This window comes from Phoca vitulina, unplaced genomic scaffold (genome assembly GCF_004348235.1).
Source record: "Phoca vitulina isolate PV1807 unplaced genomic scaffold, GSC_HSeal_1.0 scaffold68, whole genome shotgun sequence".
In the NCBI taxonomy this organism is placed as follows: domain Eukaryota; kingdom Metazoa; phylum Chordata; class Mammalia; order Carnivora; family Phocidae; genus Phoca; species Phoca vitulina.
Genome location: NW_022589771.1, coordinates 3,098,144 through 3,122,293, shown reverse-complemented (window position 1 = coordinate 3,122,293; position 24,150 = coordinate 3,098,144). Strand labels below are relative to the sequence as shown.

The 24,150-nt window shown below is 42.9% G+C and overlaps 1 protein-coding gene across 2 annotated transcripts in view; it reads right to left on the bottom strand.

The window, feature by feature from the left end:
• Positions 1 to 24,150, bottom strand: part of LOC116624551 (SH3 domain-binding glutamic acid-rich protein-like) — a 64,796-nt gene that overhangs the window by 36,908 nt on the left and 3,738 nt on the right. Inside the window, exons 1-3 of one of the 2 annotated variants that reach the window (XM_032392580.1) lie at positions 22,520 to 22,734; positions 15,463 to 15,648; positions 3,145 to 3,225 (exon numbers count right to left, since the gene is read on the bottom strand). In XM_032392580.1, the coding sequence (XP_032248471.1) occupies positions 3,145 to 3,225; positions 15,463 to 15,648; positions 22,520 to 22,564 (312 nt within the window). In that variant the 5' untranslated portion in view covers positions 22,565 to 22,734. Of the gene's footprint in view, positions 1 to 3,144; positions 3,226 to 15,462; positions 15,649 to 22,519; positions 22,735 to 24,150 lie in introns of those variants that run through there. The other variant, XM_032392579.1, reaches the window with a different exon arrangement.

Below are 24,150 nucleotides of genomic sequence, written 5' to 3'. Positions count from 1 at the left end.
GGAAGGGAAGGGAAGGGAAGGGAAGGGAAGGGAAGGGAAGGGAAGGAAGGGAAGGGAAGGGAAGGAAAGGAAAGGAAAGGAAAGGAAAGGAAAGGAAAGAAAGAAAGAAAGAAAGAAAGAGAAAGAAAGAAAGAAAGAGGGAGAGGGAGGGAGGGAGGAAAGGAAAGGAAAGAAGGAAGGAAGGAAGGAAGGAAGGAAGGAAGGAAGGAAGGAAGGAAGGAAGGAAGGAAGAAAGAGGGAGGAAAGGAAAGGAAAGGAAGAAAGAAAGAAAGGGAGAGAGGGAGGGAGGGAGGAAGGAAGGAAGGAAGGGAAGAGTGGGAAAGGGAAGGAAAGAAAAGAAAGAAGAAAAGAAAAGAGAAAAGAAAAGAAAAAAGAAAAGATGTTTGTTGTTTACAAAATCCCTACTGGGTCTTCAGTTGTAAAATCTAGACTCTCCTTCCACCACCCACTGGTCTGGGGTCTTGAAAGTGGGGACCGAGAAGTAGCAGGAGTCTGTCCAGCAGGTGGTGGGAGCGAGAAAGCAGAACACCTGGCACAAGCAGAGTGGAGCGCCTCAACCACGACCCATGACCCATGACCCATGACCCATGACCCACGACCCAGGGTTCCAGCAGCAGGAATGAGCAGGCACTCTTTAAAATGATCTGATGTTGGGGCGCCTGGGTGGCTCAGTCAGTTAAGCATCCAACTCAATTTCAGTTCAGGTCACCATCTCAGGGTCATGAGATCAAGCCCCGCTTTGGGCTCTGCACTGGGCATGGAACCTGCTAAAGATTCTCTCTCCCTCTCCCTCTGTCCCTGCTCCTGCTCTCCCCCCCCCCAAAATAAAATAAAATAAATCAGATGCTGCCATACTCTCTTGTCCGTGGGAAATGCCCCAGAGATAACTGACCATGTGTAATCCCTCCTTCTCACCACCAGTTAGTTCTCCTTTGACCCCCCCACCCCCCACCTGGCTTCTGTCTTCACCCCTCCTCAGAAACTACTTCTGTCATGGCCACCAAGGACCTCCATATTGTCTAGGCCAACGGTCACTTGTTTGTCCTCACCTGACTCAATCTCTCAGAAGCATCGGACCCTCTTCTGTGAAAAATGCTCCTCCTCAGTGGCCTTAACGCCACACACTGCTGGTCTCCTCCTGCCTCAAAGACTCTCATTACAGGGGGATGTCACCTGAAGGGGTGGCCTCTGCTTATCCTCTACCCAGCTTTAAGCTTGGAGCACCTTCAAGCCTGGCCTCCTTGTTGTCAACCCTCTCTCGTTACTTTAGCTCCATCCACATGCTAGCAGACTCCACACATGCATCTTCAACCAGACCTCAGGAAGACACACATCTGCAACTGCCCACCTCACTTCTCTTAGATGTCTCATTCAAACTTAACATCCCCCTGTAAATACGGTCCTCCACCAAAGTGAACGTCTACACCCAACAACCAGAAGCAATCATTCATTCCATCCCCACCCCCACATTCAATCTATCAGCAAGTCTTACCAATTCTTCCTCCAAAATGGCCCTAAAATCATCCACTTCTGTGTAGTTCTATCCCACCACCTTAGTCCAAGCGGCCATGACATCTCATCTGTATTACTATGATAGTTTGCACCCTTTTAGTCCCTCATCCCATAATGTAACCAAATGAGTTTTCAAGAAGGAAATGAGATTAATTCTCTGCTTAAACCCCTTACAATGTCTCCACTGCACGTAAGACAGAATCCAGAGCACCACTATGGCCCATGGGACGCCCACCTGCAGCTCCCACCTCCTGTGGCACCTCCACCCCTCATTCCAGCAATGTGGGCCTCATGGCAGTTCTTAGAACTTTCTATGCTCTTTCCTGCCTCAGGGACTTTGCACTTGCTCTTCCTTTTGCCTGAAACAGTCTTCCCTCCACCTTTCCTTCCCATCTTCAAGACACAAGTGACCTGAGTGTTCCTACCAAGAAATGTACCTTAACACCAAGGCACCATGTCTTAAATGTAATAAGTATACTAACATGACCCAGTTAACAAACACCTATACCAAATAAAACTCTCATACCAAACTCCTATATCAAATAAAAAAGAATGAACTGCATGTAATAGCCTTTTTTAAACTGTTAAAAGGATGCATGAAATGCGTTGCATTTAAGTTGACCAAAGCCAGAAAGGTGTTTCACTAAAAGGGAAGATTTTCTTCCTCATATAAAACCTCATTGGCCAGTTGTGAAATCTGCATGTTACTTTTGGAGAAGGAATTGGTGCTACACCTTCGTGTGTTAACCTAAGCACTAAGAGGTCCCAAATGGCGTTACCTGCAGAAGCTGACATATGAAAGAGCACAGGCACATACCGCTGAGACAAACCCATCTCTACAAGGTAGGATTTTGAGTTATTTCTCCTACAATGAGAATTAATTTGGACTCAGTCATTGCAAATCTCTTTTGAAATGAAACTGAGTACAAACAAACAAATTTATTAAGGAATAAATGAATTAAACAAATGTGTACTTGTCTTGTATGTGGAGAGTCATGTGTGAGATTCTTGGGAGAAGTAAGGATGCAGTGGGTGGTGCATGGACTGAGCCAGGTGATCTCCATTAGACAAATTCAGGATATTGGCCTAATTCTCTATTTAATTGACATAATTATACATAATCAAAGATGGAACAGAAGAAAAACCACTGTTGAGATTTATCTTGTTCTTGTGTCTGGATCTTACCCTCCCCCCCTCTAAAAAAGCAAAGTCAACTCATTTTAAATAGAAAGAATTAGTATCGGTGATATATTATTATAAAATTAACTAAAATAAGCCACATGAGAAGTCAATTCATTACAAAATAATTTCATAAACACAACCTGGGAACTCAAATTTTTATATAGTTATTTAGTGTATTTAAGATTACTGAAAGCAATGTTTCTTAATTTCAGTATTGTAAGACTTACTACAAAAAGGTGTAAACATAGCAAAAAAATGAAAAGCATAGTTTTACAACATTCTCTAGTAAAAGCTTTGCATTATCTCTATGTGTAAGACTTCATCAGAATAAGGAATACATTTAAACTATGTTAACTTAAAGATCATCATTTATTAAACAGTCTTGGATGCTGATTTCTAGCTTCATTTATTATGACTTGTATGGAGCCCCAATGGGGTGTTCAAGCTTACCTTTGAGTCTGGAGGGGGAGCTAAACCCAGAAACGAATAAATAATATTCTCTTCTTTTGCAGAGAAGAAAGAGTCAAAATCCTTGAAGCAAAGAAAAAGAATGTTTAAACCCCACTGCGCACTTGTGAGCCAGAATATTTACCTAAGTTGATCTTTTTTTATTAGTCATTAAGTTAGAGGTTAACACAAAATGTTATCCCAGTTTGTTTTGTCAAAGACACCTAACCCCAAAAGTTAAGAAATCTCTAACCATGAACTTTACGTTTGTTTTTATCATTTCACTGGGCAGAATACAGAGCAGTGAGAACACACACACACACACACACACACACACACACACACACACACCTGTTCATGCTCAGGAATTGCTGACAAGACTCAGATATACAGAGTGAAAGGATTCTCCACAAGTGTCATAACTTTAGCTGGCTTCCTTATCATTTGGCCCCATGGATTTGGACCCTGAGCAGCTGAGACTAAGACAACACAGGATTTCTCTAATAGCTTCTACGGGATAAGACCCATCTCAGACCTTCTGATACCAGCAGCCACAGGATTATGGAGGGCTTACAGTGGCACCTGTTTCGGTAAAGTGGGAAAAACTACTGAGTGAGGTGAAACCTGGTAGCTGATTGAAATCTGGAGCTCAGTGAAGCCCCCCCTCGCTTGCTCCCCCAGGCCCACCCAGGGGTCCAGCCCTAAACCCAGTCTTCAGTAGCATGGTTGTCAATAGCTCAGAAGAGTTTCATTTCATATAATTAAAATCTAGGAGATATTCTCCAGACTATTTCATGACTGCCAAACTCTGTCATCCGGGCAGCGATCAGTTTCTTGACACACTGAGGGTGGTGTGTCTGGCCGGCTTGAACAGACAGAGCTCAAACCAGCTTAGTCATGTTACCACCCACCCTACTCTTATGTGTTAAGAAGCTTAAAACCAAATACAGGCCACTGACATTGGGAAGAAAATGTTACGTATTCTTTGTGTCATTCTTACCCAAAGCTTTATTATTTTCCTATCTGTTGCCCAGATTCACTCAGTGGTTAATTGTATTCTTTTACTCTGCATGCATTTTTGTAAGTTGACTCAAAACTTAGTTGAAGGAAATAGAGCATCAAGAGCAAGTGATCCTTTGGTATCGATTCCTGGAGCACGCACTCGCAAGATGTTAAAGATTACATGATAGAGGGGCGCCTGGGTGGCTCAGTCAGTTGAGCATCAGATTCTTTTTTTTTTTTTTAATTTTTTTATTGTTATGCTAATCCCCATACATTACATCATTAGTTTTAGATATAGTGTTCCATGATTCATTGTTTGTGCATAACACCCAGTGCTCCATGCAGAACGTGCCCTCCTCAATACCCATCACCAGGCTAACCCATCCTCCCACCCCCCTCCCCTCTAGAACCCTCAGTTTGTTTTTCAGAGTCCATCATCTCTCATGGTTCTTCTCCCCCTCCGATTTCCCCCCCTTCATTCTTCCCCTCCTGCTACATTCTTCTTCTTCTTTTTTTCTTTCTTAACATCTATTGCATTATTTGTTTCAGAGGTACAGATCTGAGATTCAACAGTCTTGCACAATTCACAGCGCTTACCAGAGCACATGCCCTCCCCAGTGTCCATCACCCAGTCACCCCATCCCTCCCACCCCACCCCCCACTCCAGCAACCCTCAGTTTGTTTCCTGAGATCAAGAATTCCTCATATCAGTGAGGTCATATGATACATGTCTTTCTCTGGTTGACTTATTTCGCTCAGCATAATACCCTCCAGTTCCATCCACGTCGTTGCAAATGGCAAGATCTCATTCCTTTTGATGGCTGCATAATATTCCATTGTATATATATACCACATCTTCTTTATCCATTCATCTGTTGATGGACATCTTGGCTCTTTCCACAGTTTGGCTATTGTGGAGATTGCTGCTATAAACATCGGGGTGCACGTACCCTTTCGGGTCCCTACTTTTGTATCTTTGGGGTAAATACCCAATAGTGCAATTGCTGGATCATATGGTATGAGCATCAGATTCTTGATCTCAGCTCAGGTCATGGTCTCAGGGTCATGGGATTGAGCCCCACATCAGGCTCCACACTCAGTGGGGGGTCTGCTTGAGATTCTCTCCTTCTCCCTCTGCTGCTCCCCCCACCCATGTACTCTCTCTCTAAAATAAATAAATAAATCTTTAAAAAAAGATTAGGGGTGCCTGAGTGGCTCAGTTGTTGGGCGTCTGCCTTCGGCTCGGGTCATGATCCCGGGGTCCTGGGATCGAGCCCCACATCGGGCTCCCTGCTCCGCGGGAGGCCTGCTTCTCCCTCTCCCACTCCCTCTGCTGTGTTCCCTCTTTCGCTGTGTCTCTCTCTGTCAAATAAATAAATAAAACCTTTAAAAAAAATAAAAATAAAAAATAAAAAAAGATTATATGATAGAATGCATTAGTAGTAGTAGAGAGTAGGTGAAATATAATAAAGTAAATTTATTCTATTTTTCAAAAATTCCATAAAGATCTGTAACTTCTCTAGTTGGCCAATTCTAGAAGCTTTCAAATCAAGAATGGTTTTCTTTTTTTTTTAAGACTTTATTTATTTCAGAGAGAGACAGCATGAGTGGGGGGTGAGGGGCAGAGGCAGAGGGAGAAACAGACTTCCTCAGGGAGTCTGACGTGGGGCTCGATCCCAGGTCCCTGGGACCATGACTCTTGAGCCAAAGGCAGATGCCCAACAGACTGAGCCACTCAGGTACCCCAAGAAAGGTTTTCTTATCATTGAGTGAATTGTCTTTTGCTTCAACTTAGGTCCAAATAGCTTCTTTCTTTTTCTTTTCTTTTTTTTTTTTTTTTTAGGTCCAAATAGCTTTTCTAACTTCCGAGGACTGAACAATTTTTCATTATTTTTGACTTGACGCTAACAAATAGATACAGAAAATAATGAGTATGAAATGGTTTTTCAACTTCTGGTTATGGTAGTATAGTAGATTAGAGGCCCTGAAACACTCTCAAAAAACAATTTTTTTAAGAAATTAAAAAATTTTAAATTAAAATTTAAGAAAAGAAGTACAGATCCATTGTTAAGCTGATACAAAAGGAAAGATCATTGCCAGGTGAGACCAGGGATTCTAAGAATAAGTACACACCAAGGCAGAGTTTCTGACAAAACCAGTAGATCTTTATGCCCACTTTGATGCCACAGAGACTAAAGGCAGGAGTAGATAAAGCCTAGAGCCTACTCACGGAGGGGAGTTTTATAAAAGGAGGGCAGCATGGGAGAGAGTGAAGGAAGCAGGCAGAGGGGGCAAGGAAAAAGACAGTTTCCCCACGAAAGAATGACAATTAGACTGACAATTGGCTTCTTAACAGCAACACAGAAGTCAGAAGAAAGTGAAATCATAATTTCAATGTCTTTAGAAAAAAAAACACCAACCCAGAATTTTAGACCCAGCAAAACTATTTTTTTTTCATGAAACTATTTTTAGGCATGAGAGTAAAATAGACATTTTTTCTGAAAAATGTCATTTTTAAACAAAAATTTAGAGAATTTACCACCAATAGACACTCACTTAAAGACACTTTTAGAGGCTATATTAGATCAAAGGAAATGATTCCAGATGTATCATCTATGATGCAAGAAGAAATCATGAGCAAAGATATTAATAAATATGTGCATAAATCTAAACCTCAACAAGTATTGACTACAAAAACAATTAGAAACATCTAATTTGTGGGGTGGAATGAAGGCCAACCATCTAAAGTACTAAAAAAACAAAACACATGTAAATAGGGAAACGGTGATTAAGGTGTTAAGGCTCTTTTAATGTTTGGCGCATACACAGTTGTACATTTTGTTATTCCTCTTTAAAGCTCTGTATTTTTATCACATGACACATTTCATAATAAGTTTTTAATGACGTGAAATAGCTTGTCCAGTAACATCTATGCACTGAGAGTGCCCTGCCCCCACCCTAACTGGGCTTGGATCCTCCCTCCCTTGCAGCCTTGAGGATGCTTGCCTTGCTGAATGGCCAAGGTCCCCTTTGGTTGTGTTTAGGCCCAGGCAGGCACCCAGCCCTTACCTGGGCTAAGACGCACAGATTCCAACTTGGCATTGACTGACATGTCTGTACTTTCAGTTAGTATTCCTCTGCCAGGTGGGTAACCTGGCCTCCGCTGTGCCTGGCTTTCCATCGGGTGTCTCCTTTTTCTAGCTAACGGTTTTCTGCCATGTCCTCGGGATAACATCTTCATCTGTTCTACATAGATAGAACAGCAGGACATTGCACTGGCAGGGACAGGATGGTGCTCAGAACTACCGTGAACGTCCAGTCCCCTTACTGCCATGATGCGAGAAATCCATTGCTCATCCGTGAGGTTCCCACTACCTGCCACCATCATCAGGTGTGGCATATGGGTGACCATTCAAGATGAGGCCAATGATTCAATATAAATAATAATTATTCTTACAGTAGGCATTTCAATCTCGTGGAAAGACACACTGAGTGACCATCCAGATTCATGCCATTTTATTTTTTTTTCTTTGCTCCACATCTTTTTTATTCATTCATAAGTTTTGTGTTTTTTTGGGTTTTTTTATTATTGTGTTATGTTAATCACCATACATTACATCATTAGTTTTTGATGTAGTGTTCCATGATTCATTGTTCAGATTCATGCCATTTTAAACCTGACATAGTCTTGGGAACCTTTGAGTCTCCTTTTAAAATCTGAACCTACAATACAAATAATCATTTTTAGCTACTTTCTGGAAACAAAGCCCTCTGCCTCATTAATGCACTTTTGTTAAGAGTGTCCACAGACTGCAGAAAGGCAAATTCAGCAATTTGCTCATCAGATAAACTACACTAATACCTCTCTGAAGGCAGAAATGAAAAGAATTAATATTAACAGTTAAAGATAAAATAATTTATAGGCTCAGGGCACCTGGGTGGCTCAGTCATTTAAGCGTCCAACTTTTGATTTTGGCTCAGGTTGTGATCTCAGGGTCCTGGGATAGAGCCCTGCATCAGGCTCTGAGTTTAGCAGGGAGTCAGCTTGAGATTCTCTCTCTCCCTCTCCCTCTACCTCTCCCCCTGCTGGCACACACACGCACTCTCTCTCAAATAAAAAAATAAAATTAAAATAATAATAATAATAATAATTTGTAGGCTCATCTCATTAGATCCATACTTATAATAGGAAAATATCACAATATTTCTATCTATATTCTATAGAATATCACAAATATTCTATTACAAAATAATATATACTGAAATATTATAAATATATATCCAAATATTACAAAATAATCCTCTTAAAAAGTAGAAGTCTTTTTCTTAGGAAAGGGGAAAACTTTTCTTTTTCCTCCACAACTAAAATGAAAAAAATCACTAGATCACAGCAAAATGGGATAAGAAATGCCTTCAAGGTTTCTTTTCATAGCAAAAAATATTGCAGAACTTTTACCCTAAGAGTTAACATAGGTTAAAAGCTACACACGTCAATATTTTCTCTACTATAACTAACTTAATTTAAAAGGACAGTTAAAATAAGCAAAAGTGAGATTTAAAATACTACTTTCACTGGAAAAGTACTAGAAGAAAAAATGAAATTATTCTTTTGATAACTTCAGAGTGCAGAAAGTTTTCATAAGTAAGACTCAGGATCAGGAACCATAAAGAAAAAAGATTAATGAATTTGTTTTCATAAAAAAATGTTTTAAGTTCTGCATTCCAAAAAAAAATATATCACTTTAAAAAGCCAAAAGACACTAGCCTTTGGAGATGTATCTTGAAAGAAGTTGCTGTGGCCGATGTCAAAGAGGTTACTGCCTATGTTCTCCTCTAGGATTTTGAAGGATTCCTGTCTCACATTGAGGTCTTTCATCCATTTTGAGTTTATCGTTGTGAATGGTGTTAGAGAATGGTCGAGTTTCATTCTTCTGCATGTGGCTGTCCAATTTTCCAAGCACCATTTATTGAAGAGACTGTCTTTTTCCATTGAGTATTTTTTCCTGCTTTGTCAAAGAATATTTGACCATGGATTTGAGGGTCCATATCTGGACTCTCTATTCTGTTCCATTGGTCTATATGTCTGTTTTTGTGCCACTACCATGCTGTCGTGGTGATCACTGCTTTGTAATATAGCTTGAAATCTGGCACCGTGATGCCCCCAGCTTTGTTTTTCTTTTTCAACATATCCTTGGCGATTCGGGGTCTTTTCTGATTCCATACAAATTTTAGGATTGTTTGTTCCAGCACTTTGAAAAATGTCATTGGAATTTTGATCAGGATGGCATTGAAGATATAGATTGCTCTGGGGAGCATAGATATTTTAACAATGTTTATTCTTCCGATCCATGAGCATGGAATGTTTTTCCATCTTTTTGTGTCTTCTTCAATTTCTTTCATGAGTGTTCTGTAGTTCCTAGAGTATAGATCCTTTACCTCTTTGGTTAGGTTTATTCCAAGGTACCTTATGGTTTTTGGTGCTATTGTAAATGGAATCGTTTCTCTAATTTCTCTTTCTACAGTTACATTGTTAGTGTATAAGAAAGCAACTGATTTCTGTGCATTGATTTTGTATCCTGCCACATTACTGAACTGCTGTATGAGTTCTAGTAATTTGGGGGTGGAGTCTTTTGGATTTTCCACATAAAGTATCATGTCATCTGCAAAGAGAGAGAGTTTGACTTCTTCTTTGTCAATTTTAATACCTTTTATTTCTTTTTGTTGTCTGATTGCTGTTGCTAGGACTTCTAGTACTATGTTGAACAATAGTGGTGAGAGTGGGCACCCTTGACATGTTCCTGATCTTAAGGGAAAGGCTCTCAGCTTTTCCCCATTGAGGATGATATTCACTGTGGGTTTTTCATAGATGGATTTTATGAACTTGAGGAATGTTCCCTCTATCCCTATACTCTGAAGAGTTTTAATCAGGAAAAGATGCTGTGAGACAGGAATCCATCAAAATCCTAGAGAACATAGGCAGTAACCTCTTTGACATCGGCCACACCAACTTCTTTCAAGATACATCTCCAAAGGCTAGTGAAACAAAAGCAAAAATGAACTTTGGGGACTTCATCGAGATAAAAAGCTTCTGCACAGCAAAGGAAACAGTCAACAAAACAAAGAGGCAACCCACAGAATGGGAGAAGATATTTGCAAATGACACTACAGATAAAGGGCTGGTATCCAAGATCTATAAAGAACTTCTCAAACTCAACACCCAAAAAACAAATAATCAAGTCAAAAAAATGGGCAGAAGACATGAACAGACACTTCTCCAAGAAGACATACAAATGGCTAGCAGACACATGAAAAAATGTTCATCATCATTAGCCATCAGGGAAGTTCAAATCAAAAGCACATTGAGATACCACCTTACACCAGTTAGAATGGCAAAAATGGACAAGGCAAGAAACAACAAATGTTGGCGAGGTTGTGGAGAAAGGGGAACCCTCTTACACTGTTGGTGGGAATGCAAGTTGGTACAGCCACTTTGGAAAACAGTGTGGAGGTGCCTCAAAAAATTAAAAATAGAACTACCCTACAACCCAGCAATTGCACTCCTGGGTATTTACCCCAAAGACACAGATGTAGTGAAAAGAAGGGCCACATGCACCCCAATGTTCGTAGCAGCAATGTCCACAATAGCCAAACTGTGGAAAGAGCCGAGATGCCCTTCAACAGATGAATGGATAAAGAAGATGTGGTCCATATATACAATGGAATATTACTCAGCTATCAGAAAGGATGAATACCACTTTTACATCAACATGGATGGGACTGGAGGAGATTATGCTAAGTGAAATAAGTCAAGCAGAGAAAATCAATTATCACATGGTTTCACTTATTTGTGGAACATAAGGAATAGCATGGAGGACGTTAGGAGAAGGAAGGGAAAAATGAAGGGGGGGAAATCGGAGGGAGAGATGAACCATGAGAGACTATGGACTCTGAGAAACAAACTGAGGACTTTAGAGGGGAGGGGGGTAGGGGGATGGGTTAGTCCAGTGATGGGTATTAAGGAGGGCACGTACTGCATGGAGCACTGGGTGTTATACGCAAACAATGAATCATGGAACACTACACCAAAAATTAATGATGTAATGTACGGTGATTAACATAACATAATAAAATAAAATTTTTTTTAAAAAGCCAAAAGACAAAAAATGTGGGGGAAAAATTGCAACATCTATGGTCATAAAAAGGATACTTTCCTTCACAAATGAAGACTCTTACAAACTAATAAATATAACCTGTAACCCAATAGAAAAATAGCAAGTCATAGGGGGAAAAAAGATAGCTTATAAACATAGGAGGGGCGCCTGGGTGGCTCAGGCGTTAAGCGTCTGCCTTCGGCTCAGGTCATGATCTCAGGGTCCTGGAATCGAGCCCCGCATTGGGCTCCCTGCTTGGCAGGGGGGCTTGCTTCTGCCACTCCCACTGCTTGTGCTCTCCTGCTCTCTCTCTATCAAATAAATAAATAAAATCTTTAAAAAGGAAAAAAATTTAAAAAAAAACAACATAGGAAAAGATGTTCAGCCTCACTCACATAGACAGAAATTCAAGTCAAAGCAGTAGAATATATTTTTCATCTAATAGACTGGCAAAGTTCCAAAAGTTTGCAAAAAGAACATTGTCAAAGTCACAGGGAACTAGCCACTCTCAGCGAGGCTGGTGGAAATGTAAGTTGGCACAAGTACATTACAGGGCCACATGCCAACACCTTCTGAAATGCAAAATGCATGCATGCTTTAACCCAGCACATCTTCCAGGATTTTATCCTCCATACATATATTCACACTGAATACAAGGATCTGTGTATATAAAGAGATTTCCTGCAGCATTGTTTGTATGCTGAATGTTTCCTGAATGTTCCCCAGTAGAGCACTGTGTCGATAATTATATCACATACAATGGAACGCTTTGCGGCTGTTAAAGGAAGGCGTACGGGCAGCTATGCAATGATCCCTGAGATCTGGTTAGTAACTGACAAAAAGCAAACATGTATAGCACACTCCCATTTTTAAGTAATATACAATATATATCTATATAATGTCTACTGTATTATAGATATTATAGGTATCTATAAGATATATATAATTTATATTATAAATATACATAGAAAATTTCTGGAAGGTCAAACAAGAAACTGCCAACATTGGTCAGTCAAAGCAGGAACGACTACATCATTTGCGGGGTCCCCATGCAAAAATGAAACATGGGGTCCCTGTTTCAAAAACTGTTGTGGATTTCAAGACAGTAGGGCATGGAACCAAGCAGAGAGCTCTCTTGAGCATGGGGTCTGGGTGACTTCCCAGATCACAGGTCCATGAAGCCAGTCCCCTCGGGGGAAGGAACTAGAGTCACAGGGGTCTGACATGGGAGAGAGACTAATTTTTACTGGAGATAATTTTTGAACCATTTTAATTTTTCAGCGTGCACATGTATTAATTTTTCAATTATTAAAAAAATTATTAAAAAATCAAAACTGCCCACCACCACTATTCCCTTCTTCATCCAACAAGAGCCTCAATTCTTAGAAATAAGGGTCATGGTGGAGGGAGGTCAAGAGGTAGGGAGGGGTAAGGGAAGGGAGGAATAGGAGGTGGAGGGGAGGACCCTTCCTCACACAGGAAATCCTCTCTGCACCCTGGGAAGCCCCAGCTTAAATCCAAAGGAGCCTTGGGCTGGATCATACGTTCTCTTAAATAAGCGCTTGCCACATTCAGACTGTTTGAAAACACTCCCCCCACCCACAGGACTGGGCTAAGCCTCTGAAGAATGCTAACACGGTCATGTAAATCCATATAACCCTGTGCTGGGTTGAAGAGGGTTCCCCACAAATCCAAGTCCACCCAGAACAGAAAGCAACCTTATTTGGAAATAGGATATTTACAGATGTAATTATTTACAATAAGGCCATATTGGAGTGAGTGAGCCCTATTCTTTTTTTTTTTTTGAAAGATTTTATTTATTTTGGGGCATCTGGGTGGCTCAGTTGCATGAGCATCTGCCTTTGGCTCAGGTCATGATCCCGGGGTCCTGGGATCGAGCCCCACATCGGACTCCCTGCTCATTGGGGAGCCTGTTTCTCCCTCTCCCTCTACTTCTCCCCCTGTTCATGCTCTCTCTCAAATAAATAAATAAAATCTTTTTTAAAAAAAAGATTTATTTGAGAGTGAGAGAGAGAAAGCACGAGTATGGGGAGGGGCAGAGGGAGAGGGAGAAGCAGACTCCCCAGTGAGCAGCTAAGCAGGGAGCCCAATGTGGGACTCGATGCCAGGACCCTGAGATCATGACCCGAGCCGAAGGCAGATGCTTAACCAGCACCCCTGAGCCCTATTTCAATGACTGCTGTCCTTATAAAAAGGCCAAGTGAAGACAGAGAGAGAGACAAGGAGAACACAAGGAGAGATGGAGGCAGGGATGGGGGAGAGATGGAGGCAGGGATGGGAGAGAGATATCTGCAAGCCAGGGAGCACCAAAGGTTGTTGGCGACCACCAGAAGCTAGGAAGAAGGCATGGAACGGATTTTCCCTCGAAGCCTCCAGAAGAAACCAACCTGACAGACACCTTGCTATTGGACTTCTGGCCTTCAGAACTGTGCAAGAGTACATTTCTGTTATTTTAAGACACTGAATTAGTCAACTTGGGTCACATAACAAAATGCCATACTAGGCGGGGGTGGGGGGGCGGGGGGGGCTCTTAAACAACAGCTCTGGAGGCTGGAGGTCTGAGACCAGGGTGCCAGTATAGTTGGGTTCTGGTGGGGACAGATGCCTTCTGGCTGTGTGCTCACATGCTGAAGCAAGAGGGATCGCTCTCTCTTCCTCTAAGGGCACTAATCCCATCAGGAAGGCCCCACCAGCATGACCTCATCTAAGCTGATCACTTCCCAAAGGCCCCATCTCCAAATACCATCACCATGGAGGTTAGGGCTTCGACATATGAATTTGGGGGGGGACACAAACATACAGCCCATAACAGCCACCCTGTTTGTGGTGCTTTCTTACATCAGTCCTATGAAACAAAGACAAACCTCCAATAACCAAACACTTGGTGCTTCAAATCAGAGGCAGCCCCAAAAGCTTTTCTGTAAGTGGGCAGACAGTAAATACTTTTGGCTTTGCAGGTCATATGGTCCCTGCTGCAACAACTCAGCTCTGCCATTGTGCAAAATCAGCCATAGGTGATAGGTGAATCAATTAGTGTGGATGTGTTCCAGTAAAATTTTATTTACTAAAACAGGTAGCTACGGGCATCGGCCTTCAGGCTTTAATTGGACCCTACCTGCTTTAGATAAGAAACATAATAATAAAAAGGAGCTAACCTAAAGAACCAACAGTTGAGTGCAAGAAGACAAGAGGTGAGTTAAGATTCCCATAGCTGGCTCCAGCCTTCGGAAGCAATACAACACTGATCACTTCCCTCTGCCTTCCAGAGCCCTGGCTGCATCCGAAAGATGACCTAGAAGGCTTAGATGACCCCTAAGATAACCTCCAGCTCTCATGCTCTGAAGTGCTTTGAGTTTTTAAATGTTTCTTTTCAACAATTTGATTTACTAAGCAGAACTGTAAAGAACTGGAGGCAGAGGTGATTTTCTGGTGATATGAACTATTAAATGTATAAAATAAAATTGCTGTTGTAATCAAAATGGTCCAGAACAGTTTTTAAACTATCTAGATACGTTTCCACACATTTATCTTGTATCTGTATTAAGATTTGACTTCTGCAAATCATTCTTTATGAAAGTGAAAGCCAACCCTCTGTCTACCTGGATTCATGGATGTGTACATCGTGAGGCTGATCAGAATTCCTTTCCAACTAAATGCATACTTTGTTTGCACAAGTGATCTCCACTCTTCAAAATAAAATAAGGGGCCTAAAATAATCCCAAGAACTTCCAAATCACCATTTTATTGCTTCTATCCTTTTGTGAATCTTGTATATTGGTGACTTACAATGGGTCTACCATCCAGGTATTAGTAGAAATAGATCATGTCCTGAAAACTATCAACAAGTTCAAATGCTGCCTCCAAATTAGTCATTTTTTTAAGATTTATTTATTTTATTTTGAGAGAAAGAGAGAGAGAAGGAGAGTGGAGGGGGAGAGGGAGAGAGAGAATCTCAAGCAGACTCCCCACTGAGCGTGGAGCTGGACTCATGGCTCGATCCCATGACCCTGAGATCATGACCTGAGCCAAAATCAAAAGTTGGATGCTCAATAGACCGAGCCACCCAGGTGCCCCCAAAGTAATCTGTTTTAAACAATTTCTGATAAACATACATGCAGAAGACTTTTCCAAGAAATCAAATACTCACCCCACAATACTGCTCTTCGTTGAAGATCTGGGGGGGCAAAGGAATTCCGTTTTGAGGTTTTTTCTCTCCAGGAACATTCTCCCTCATCCACTTCCTATTGTCTTCATCTCCAGCAATGTCTAATTCCTTAAAGTCGATCTTATTAGCTTCCAAAAAGCCCACTACTTCTTGCTGCTTCTTCCTAATCTGGTCAAGAGTAGAGAAAGACTACTATTAGACTAGGTTTATTTTTTTATGTTTTGCTTATATTTACATAAACGAAATCCTTTCTCCAACTATACTATACAAAACAAATAATCTTGCTATTATTTAAACAAGGAAAACGATAAAGTCACACCTCTTCATTATAAAGGATCAACAGAGTCATTGTTTAAATTCTAAAATTTTAATTTCACCAATGTTTCAATCATGGTATAATCAACCTAATAAGAATAGAGATGCCCTCATCATAGATTTTACTTGAGGTCTTTGATATGCTTTTAAATTCTCTGCTAAGCGTTAATGCCAAAAAACAAATAAGAATTGGTTATGAAGAAAAAGGAGGATTGGGAGAAGTGCAAGAAGGAAAGAGAGAAAAGACAATTCACTACAAAACTCAAATACCAAGTACACCCAACTAAAAAAGCGCTTCACTCACAGTTATGAAAATGGGCACGTGAGTCACATTGAACTAAAGTGGCTTCCGAAGTAATACAGGAGATTGGAAAGCCCACTTGGAGATGAGTGAAAGGGGAAAGGACAGAGGAAAAACCAGAAAAAGCCAATGGCTGTGTCTCCCAGCTCACAAAGAGCAACACAGTAAAGAACCTTGTCTTCCCTCGGATTTCTCCTTTCCACTCACGTGGAGAGCAGGACACCAGCCTCACCTGAGAGACAACTCTTGATGCCCCTCTCTCCACCCCGGGCTCTTGTCTACCAGCTGCCATTGCTCAGGAATGTGGCCCTCTTCACAGTTCAGACCTCCATCCCCAGAGACAACTACAATCATTCTCTCTCTTCAAAGAATTCACTCCCAAAATGCACAATGCCCTCTTTCATACACACCGGTAAACAACTTGGAGCACACTCTGTGGACCCCACTTAGGAGCCTCTGGGAGAGAGGTCTAGAGTGGTCAACCCAACAATTATAAACACTTATTTACCCACTCTACTCTGCACAAGACAGTGTACCAAGTTCTTTGTGTAAACTGATTCATAACCTGCTTATGTGGGTGAAAAAAATGCAAAGAACTCATTTGTACATTCTAGGCAGTGAACAAGCTGAAGATGATCAAGAGGCAAAATAAGCCATTTTTTAAAAATAAGAGCAAAATTTTAAGGATTTTCTTTGACATGAAAATATCTAATATCTTAATTTATTAAATCCTCTGCATAGAATGTTGTCTCATATCAAAACAAGCCATTAAAAATGTTTTATAGGGTATGAGGCCCCCTGTCATTCCCGTGTAACTCATTCATTAGCAGAGGTATTAGAATTTGAGAATCCCAAACAAATGCTATAAAAGGCTCATGCCCATCCCAAACCTAATGTCTAGCCTCGAACCCTCTTTGGGTCAAACCCAATTCCTTTCATAGATTTGTATACCAAAAGAAAAAAATATATATATACATATATTTTTTTATTCATTTTTGCCAAAGTGAATGAGTCTATCGATTCATGTGTAGAGTATTTCTTTCTTAATATAAAGAAAAATAAAGTACATATGGATGCTTAAGCCCTGGAAGCAGGTCACCACCAAAACCAAATTATGTTTTGGATTATGTAGAATTTGGTTTTGGTGGTGACCTGACTGTATATATTGTATGAATTATAAATATGACATAAATGAATAGAAATAACTTTTGAATTTTTTACAAGTAAATATACATTGCATATAAAATTGTATATATAAGTTACGTACCCAGGTTTGTATAAATGGTAATCACACATTTACTTCTTAAGTAACATTTGTTCCACCAACATAGCAAAGATACTGCGACTAAAAGTTATTAGGTCAATAAATTGAAGGCTGCCGTTAGCTACAATATAACACTTAATCATTAAGACTCAGTTTGGGGCAAGCATGGACAAAAATAAAAATCATACAGAAAGGTGTGGGGTGACGGAATTTCCCCTAAGCTTCTGGCACATTCCTGAGTGTCACATCTACCAGAAGCAAAGACGGAGCTTGTATTTCTCCACCATGTGCCCTCCCCCAAGGCGAGGCTGGCGTAGCCCTCGGCCCTTCTGTTCCTCCTCATCGAAACCGCGCTCCAATTCCATAGCTTCACAGCTGAATTTCTGAATATTACAAAATCCCATCAGACCTGATGACAGGTCATTGGAACTAACTTACTATTTTAATTAATCATGTTTTCTGTATGTACTTTCCACCTTGTCGATAATTATCTGTGCCACTCTATAATAATTACGTACTCCTTTGGCTATTTCCAGAGATAACTTTGCTGTTTGAAGAGTAGAGATGTCTTCGTTTTAGGCAGGTTTACTTTTAATTGAAGATTTGGAAGGCAACATCCTTTATTCTGTCCAAACCCCTGTCTTCCTTCCTCCTCAAGTACCCTCCCAGGAGCCCAAATCAGCCTGGCCACCTCACCATTATTTCCACCTCTATTAATCATGCCTCAGGACTTGAGATGAAATAGAAGGATTTCATTTTATTCCACGATTTCTGAATCGATGAAGAACAGTTCCCAAAGTCCTGACTTGTGTTTCTGCGGTTAGAAAGTCAAAGAGGGATGGAGAAAATGGGAGGGGAAGATCTGTTTGCTGTTATCTCTTGCAAGACAAGCAATTGCATCTGTAGGAACTTAACGGACTGTTGGGTGCATGACCTTGTGTTAAGTGCTATTTCTCAGCCCCTCACCCCTCAAAAAAGAGAAGAAAAGTAAAATCTGTTTCTATCCTCCCCAAACACCAGTACTTTAAGCTGGGTTAAAGGCATCACTGATCTGGGTCTTTGGAGCACCTGAGTTCTGCCGGGGGCTGGAGTAGTCTTAGGATGAGCCCAGAGGAGAGAGGGAAGCAAGGAGTACATGAGCTCACCTGGTGGCATGGTCACCTCTGCCCACACCCTGATGGCCACGCTGAGTGGGGGCCCTCTCGCCCACAGTCCTCCCTCCTATTCATGGACCCTCCCAGGCAAAGTGCAGCTCTTCTCCAGGTGGCCTCCTGAGCTGACCCCCAGGGACATCAGCTCCCAGAGGGCACCTCCCTTTATGGCCCCTGGGGTAGGAGGGTATACACCACACCCAGTCGTTCTCACCACAGACACCCTCCCCTCCCCACCTCCCGCTCCTTCTCCTCCCTCCACTGCACCATGACCAGTGCTACCCGCCCCCCAGGGCTGTACCTTCTTTCTAGGCAGCCCCTCTGGAGGATCTGGGGGTCCCTGGGGTCTGGGTCACTTGGAGCCTTTGGGACTTCAGCAGAGGCTCAGAGAGCTCTGTGTTTCCTATCCTGTTACATTTACTCTTAAGAAAGTGTTCTTTTCCTGAAGTCACCGGCCACCATTGGTTACTGTAACGTGTCAGAGTGATCTTTGAGTCACTTGCTTGGCACCTCCCTTTAATTGTCTTGAACAGTTAGGAGCTTTTCCAACTGAGGTCACTGCACTTAGTGAAAAGCACACTGCATTTGAGCGGAGGCAACCTGCATTTCCCCCTGGCTCAGAAGGCTGCTGTCTGAGCAGGGGTCCACTCTTGAATGGCCTCGTCTGCAAAATGGGTAAAGCGCCACCCTCCTCAGGTTCTGGTGAGAACCAAGGAACATGACATGACATGTGGCACAGCATCCTGGACAAGGTAAGAGCCTGCACAGTCTTATCTCACTGACTTGTCCTGGTTGCCAAGCCAGGTTAAGTACTCTGATCACCATTTTAAAATAATAAAGCTGAGGCACCAGGTTAAGTACTCTGATCACCATTTTTAAATAAAGCTGAGGCACCAGTGAATTAAGGAATTTTCCAAGATCTACACCTGGATCCATCTCGTTCAAGAGCGGAGTTTTTGCCCACTATATTTACACTCAAGCAAGGCTGGAGAAATGATGGAAAAACCCAGGAGCCACCCTCAGGGTCTGTCCTTGAAGATCATGGTTCCAAGGGCTGTGCATCTTGAAAACAGTGAGGACAGTCCTCTCTCCCTTTGTCCCCCAGCCCACTGTGGCGCTGGCCTTCGGGAAGACACAGACCTGCTCCCGCTCCCAAGGTCTCTTCACTACGTTCCTCCGAAAATCGGTCAAACATGTGACATTGCCTTATCATCAAGCAGGGACATGACACACAGCTGCATATGCATAAGCCCTTACAAAGAGAGGTCTCCTTTTTCATTTATTTCATTCATCCCTTAGAAGTTACATGCCCTCGTTGACTAAGTTGCAGGCAAGAATCCTTTTTTAAAGTAAAGAGACTGAAAAAACAAGCAGTAAAGTGTTTGCAGACCCACCACCACACACACTGGAAGCTGCTCTGGGGTTCTCCTGCAAAGAAGCTTCTGGGTGAAATCCCCCCACCTAGGGAAAATCACTAGCACTGATACCATGGGAATCATCAGTTGTCCTTCTTTAGGATAAGATAGAAATTATTCCACTTATGTGGCTTGGGACAGTTCTTCTGAAACATAATCATCACAGACTCACATATATAATATTAGCTAATAATTAAAACAACTACAATAATACTGATAAACATTAACTAACATTGGGGCGCCTGGGTGGCTCAGTCGGTGAAGTGTCTGCCTTCGGCTCAGGTCATGATCCCAGGATCCTGGGATCGAGCCCCGGGTTGGGCTCCCTGCTCAGTGAGAAGCCTGCTTCTCCCTCTCCCTCTACCTCGCTCCCCTGCTTGTGCTCTCTGTCTCTCTCTCAAATAAATAAAATCTTTTAAAAATATATTTTAAACATTAACATTAGCTAACAATTATAATACCTAATACTTAAAACAACTATAATATTAAGTAGCCATATGTAATAATTATGAAGTTCACTAATAATTATAATATGTATTAAGCACTGAGCACTGGACACCATGCAAGGCGCTCGGGGCTTATTTCCTAAATCCTCATGGCGATGTCATGAGACGAATACTATTCTTATCCTCATTTTACAGATAAGGAAATTGAGGCTTAGCAAGGTGAAATAACTTTCCCAAGGTCAAACAGTTCCAAGTGACAACAAAACATTTGCTTGGGGAACCAGAATTAATGTGGTTTTTCCAAGATCCTGGAGTGAACGGTGTCCCTCCAGACCCTCCAAGGCTAACTCAATCATACGCCCAAACTTCAAGAATGTAAGACATCAAATAATCCTTAGAACGCCACACGTTTGTTCACCATCTCTGGAAGGATGCATAGGGCACTCACACCTGGCCTACAGAACATGTAGAAGACTGGTCAGTGGTAAAAGTTTCTGTCAATGAGCATCAACAGCATACTGAAAGGCCACTAAAGCCATTTTCTTCAATAAAAATCATCTTTAATCTAGTAATCCAAAAATGTGCTCTTTATGCGTCAACTAAAAGTTTCTGAGGTCATCGACAGCCACAAAAGATTTTGTGGTTTTACATCTGGAATTTTCCCTCCTCTGTTTCTGTTAAAAGATGTTCCACAGACACAGCCGTTGCTGATGGGTTGTGCTCAGAGGGACAACCAGCCTCTTCTCTCTTGTTCCCTCTTTGCCCTCAGGAAACTGCGTGAACTTTCAGGGCTGTGGGTGGGGGCATTCAAGAGCCAGCATTGGGGCTGTTCCCAGCCAGCTGCTGGCCGAGGGTATTATCCCAGGCTGAGTGAAACCCAAGCTGCAGGATGGCCCAGGAACTAGATATAAAAGGAAACAGCCCCCTTGCTGGTGTCCAGCCCTCAGGACTGATGAAAAGGCTTCCTCCCACAGCCCCCTAAAGGCTCCAATGCTCCCAGAAATGTCAGTCTCCGATAGACACCGCAGGTTCAAGCCTAAAATCAAAGCCTGAATCACTGCCAAGGGGAAGTGGCTCCTTCGGTTACCCTTGTTTCTTCAGGCAGGTCTATCCTGCACAGAATGAAGGCAGGAACTGGAGGGGTGATTCTGAGCCTGGTCCCAGGGAAATCAGACGCAGCGCTATGGGGTCCGCTCCTAGTACCTATTTTTGGCCTGTTTGAATTCCTAGAGCGTTTAAAACTGTGGCCTTAGAGATGTTTGCTCTTGTCACTGTGACATCATTTTCCCCAAATAATACTATTACACATGCTAATTTTACACTTTTGGTGTAGTTACATCCCACATGCAAGTACAATTGACCCTTGAACAACACAACTTTTAAACTGCATGGGTCCACCTATATGCAGATTTTTTTTCTGTAACCACAGAAAGTATTGTAAATGTATTTTCTCTTTCTTATGGCTTTCTTAATAATATTTTCTTTTCTCTAGCTTACTTATTGCAAGAATACAGCTTATATTACATATAACATACAAAATATGTGTTAATCAACTGTTTATGTTGTCAGTAAGCCTTCTGGTCAACAGGTCATTAGTGAAGTTTTGGGGAGTCAAAAGTTATACTGGATTTTCGACGGTGCTGGTGTGAGTGCCCCTAACCACCACCACCACCCCCCACGCATTGTTCAAGGGTCAACTGTAATCACACCCAGGAGTCATTTTGGTACTCTGTTTCATCACACCCTCCAAATATGGTTACACAAAATGTCATTTATTTGCAACTGTAAATTAGTCTAAGTCGTACAGAATGATTGGCAGAAAAAGCCTCTGATTCTATAATATATGCGAACACAAGGCGACACAAATCACATGTTAAAAATTCTAGTATCAAACACGCCCCCTTCCCGGAATCCCTTTCCCAGCCAGCGAGCCCGGATCGCTCCTTTTCCACACTTCAAGGCGGTTAAAGCAAACGCAGAAAGCAAAGGCGCGCAGGCTTCCCGCGGAGCCACGGCGCTTACACACTCCTCCCAAGACAAACTTCAGGCCAACGCTGGGCCAGACCCGCTTCTTCCACGTCCCGGTCTGAGCTCCTCAGAAAACCCGACAGGAAGAAGAGCCCCCACCCATTCCAGCAGACACCTACCGCTATGGACCCAGAAGATGTGGCAACGAACACTCTGATAACCATTTTGGCAGGCGGAAAGAGGGCTCCCCCAACACAGCCCCGCGAGGGAACGCGGCGCTAGACGGATCCCGACCGCGGCCCGCGCCGGGCAGGTGGCAGGTGCCAGGTGCCCGGTAGCAGCAGGCGCGGGGGCCAGGTGCGAGCTGGCGGCCGCCCAGCGCCGTCTGAGCCCCTGCGCCTCCCGCCGCAACTTAAGCCCGGCGCCTGCGGGCAGCGGCGCGGGGCTCCCCCGCCATTGGCCGGGCGCGAGGGGGATCGGCCGGGCGAAGACCGGATTGGTCGGTAAAAGCAGCACTGACTTGAAACGCCCGACAACAGCCCCTAAAAGGCCAGGCGGCGGCGCGCACCAATCAGGCCCCGCGCACGCACAGGCGCCTGCGGGGGCAGCCGAGCGCCCGGGCGCCGCTGGAAAAGCCCCGGAGACGCCAGCGCCGCCCCCGAGGACGCCGTGTCCGCGAGGCTTTCGGCAGCCGCCCCGCGGGGCTCCGAGCGGCCACACAGGCCTTGGAATAAGCGAAGGCGCCCTGACTTGCAGGTGTTCCGGCCGGTTAAAAGAAGTTCCGTGAACTCCTATACAAGAGATGCCTTGAGGCGTGGCCCGCTTCCAGCTTTCTCCCTTCCGCACCTGTTGCTCCTAAAGAACAGAAGCTGACAGGCGGCAGGCGTGTAAGGTTTCACTGACACCCCAGACAAGGCAGGGCGGCAGCGGCGGGCTGTCAGCAGGGATGAGTTCAACCAGCGAAATGTCTTCACTATCTCAGAGACGCGGGGAGAAAATGTTTGTCACAGACTCTCTCCGTCTTCTTTATGTGGATACTTAAATCGCGTAAAAAGCCCAAATGCTACCGCCCAATTTTTCTGATGGGTTTCAAGATCAAGCTCAAGGACATAGGAGGCCCCAGGGGGTTATTTACTTCTCTTAGATAACTGCGTCTCTCTCTCTCTCTTTCTTTTTATTCTTCAGTCCCCCGCTGCTCCCCGAGGAGGTGGTTACTGGCATGCTGGAGCAGGGAGGGGTCTGGAGCCTGCCCCCTTCTTTACCTGCCCCCTTCACCAGAGTCCCAGGGGCCTGGAGGCCTGCTCCGCTCCCCCAGGACAGGCGCCTTTGACGAGAAGGGACGCCCCATCCCTGCAACATAGCTCAGATTCATTTACATCAGAACCAATGATTGAGATGGCTGCCATTTAACTTAGAACCTCACTATGCAAAGTTTGCTCCCCAAATTAGGCCCTTGGTGAAGATGATTGATGGCTCCCCAAATTTGTCATTAGCATTGTAAATTTTTTTTTTTAGCACTGTAAATTTTTTCAACCCCACCAAAGCTCATAGGTCATTTGTGCTCTTCTTTCCTGTATTTTCAAAATCATAAAGTAAGTATATGCTATTTTTGTCAAAGTATTTTTTTCAACACCTTAGTCTCAAATTCTACCACATGAGCAAGCCATTTTTCTCCAAATACGATTGAAGAGAGTAATAAACTATGCATATTTCTCAATGATTTTGTAAATTAGTAACATAAACTGTAGTTGACCCTCATGTGCCCTAGAGAATATACAACTGCTGATCCTATGGGGCAACACTGCCTTGG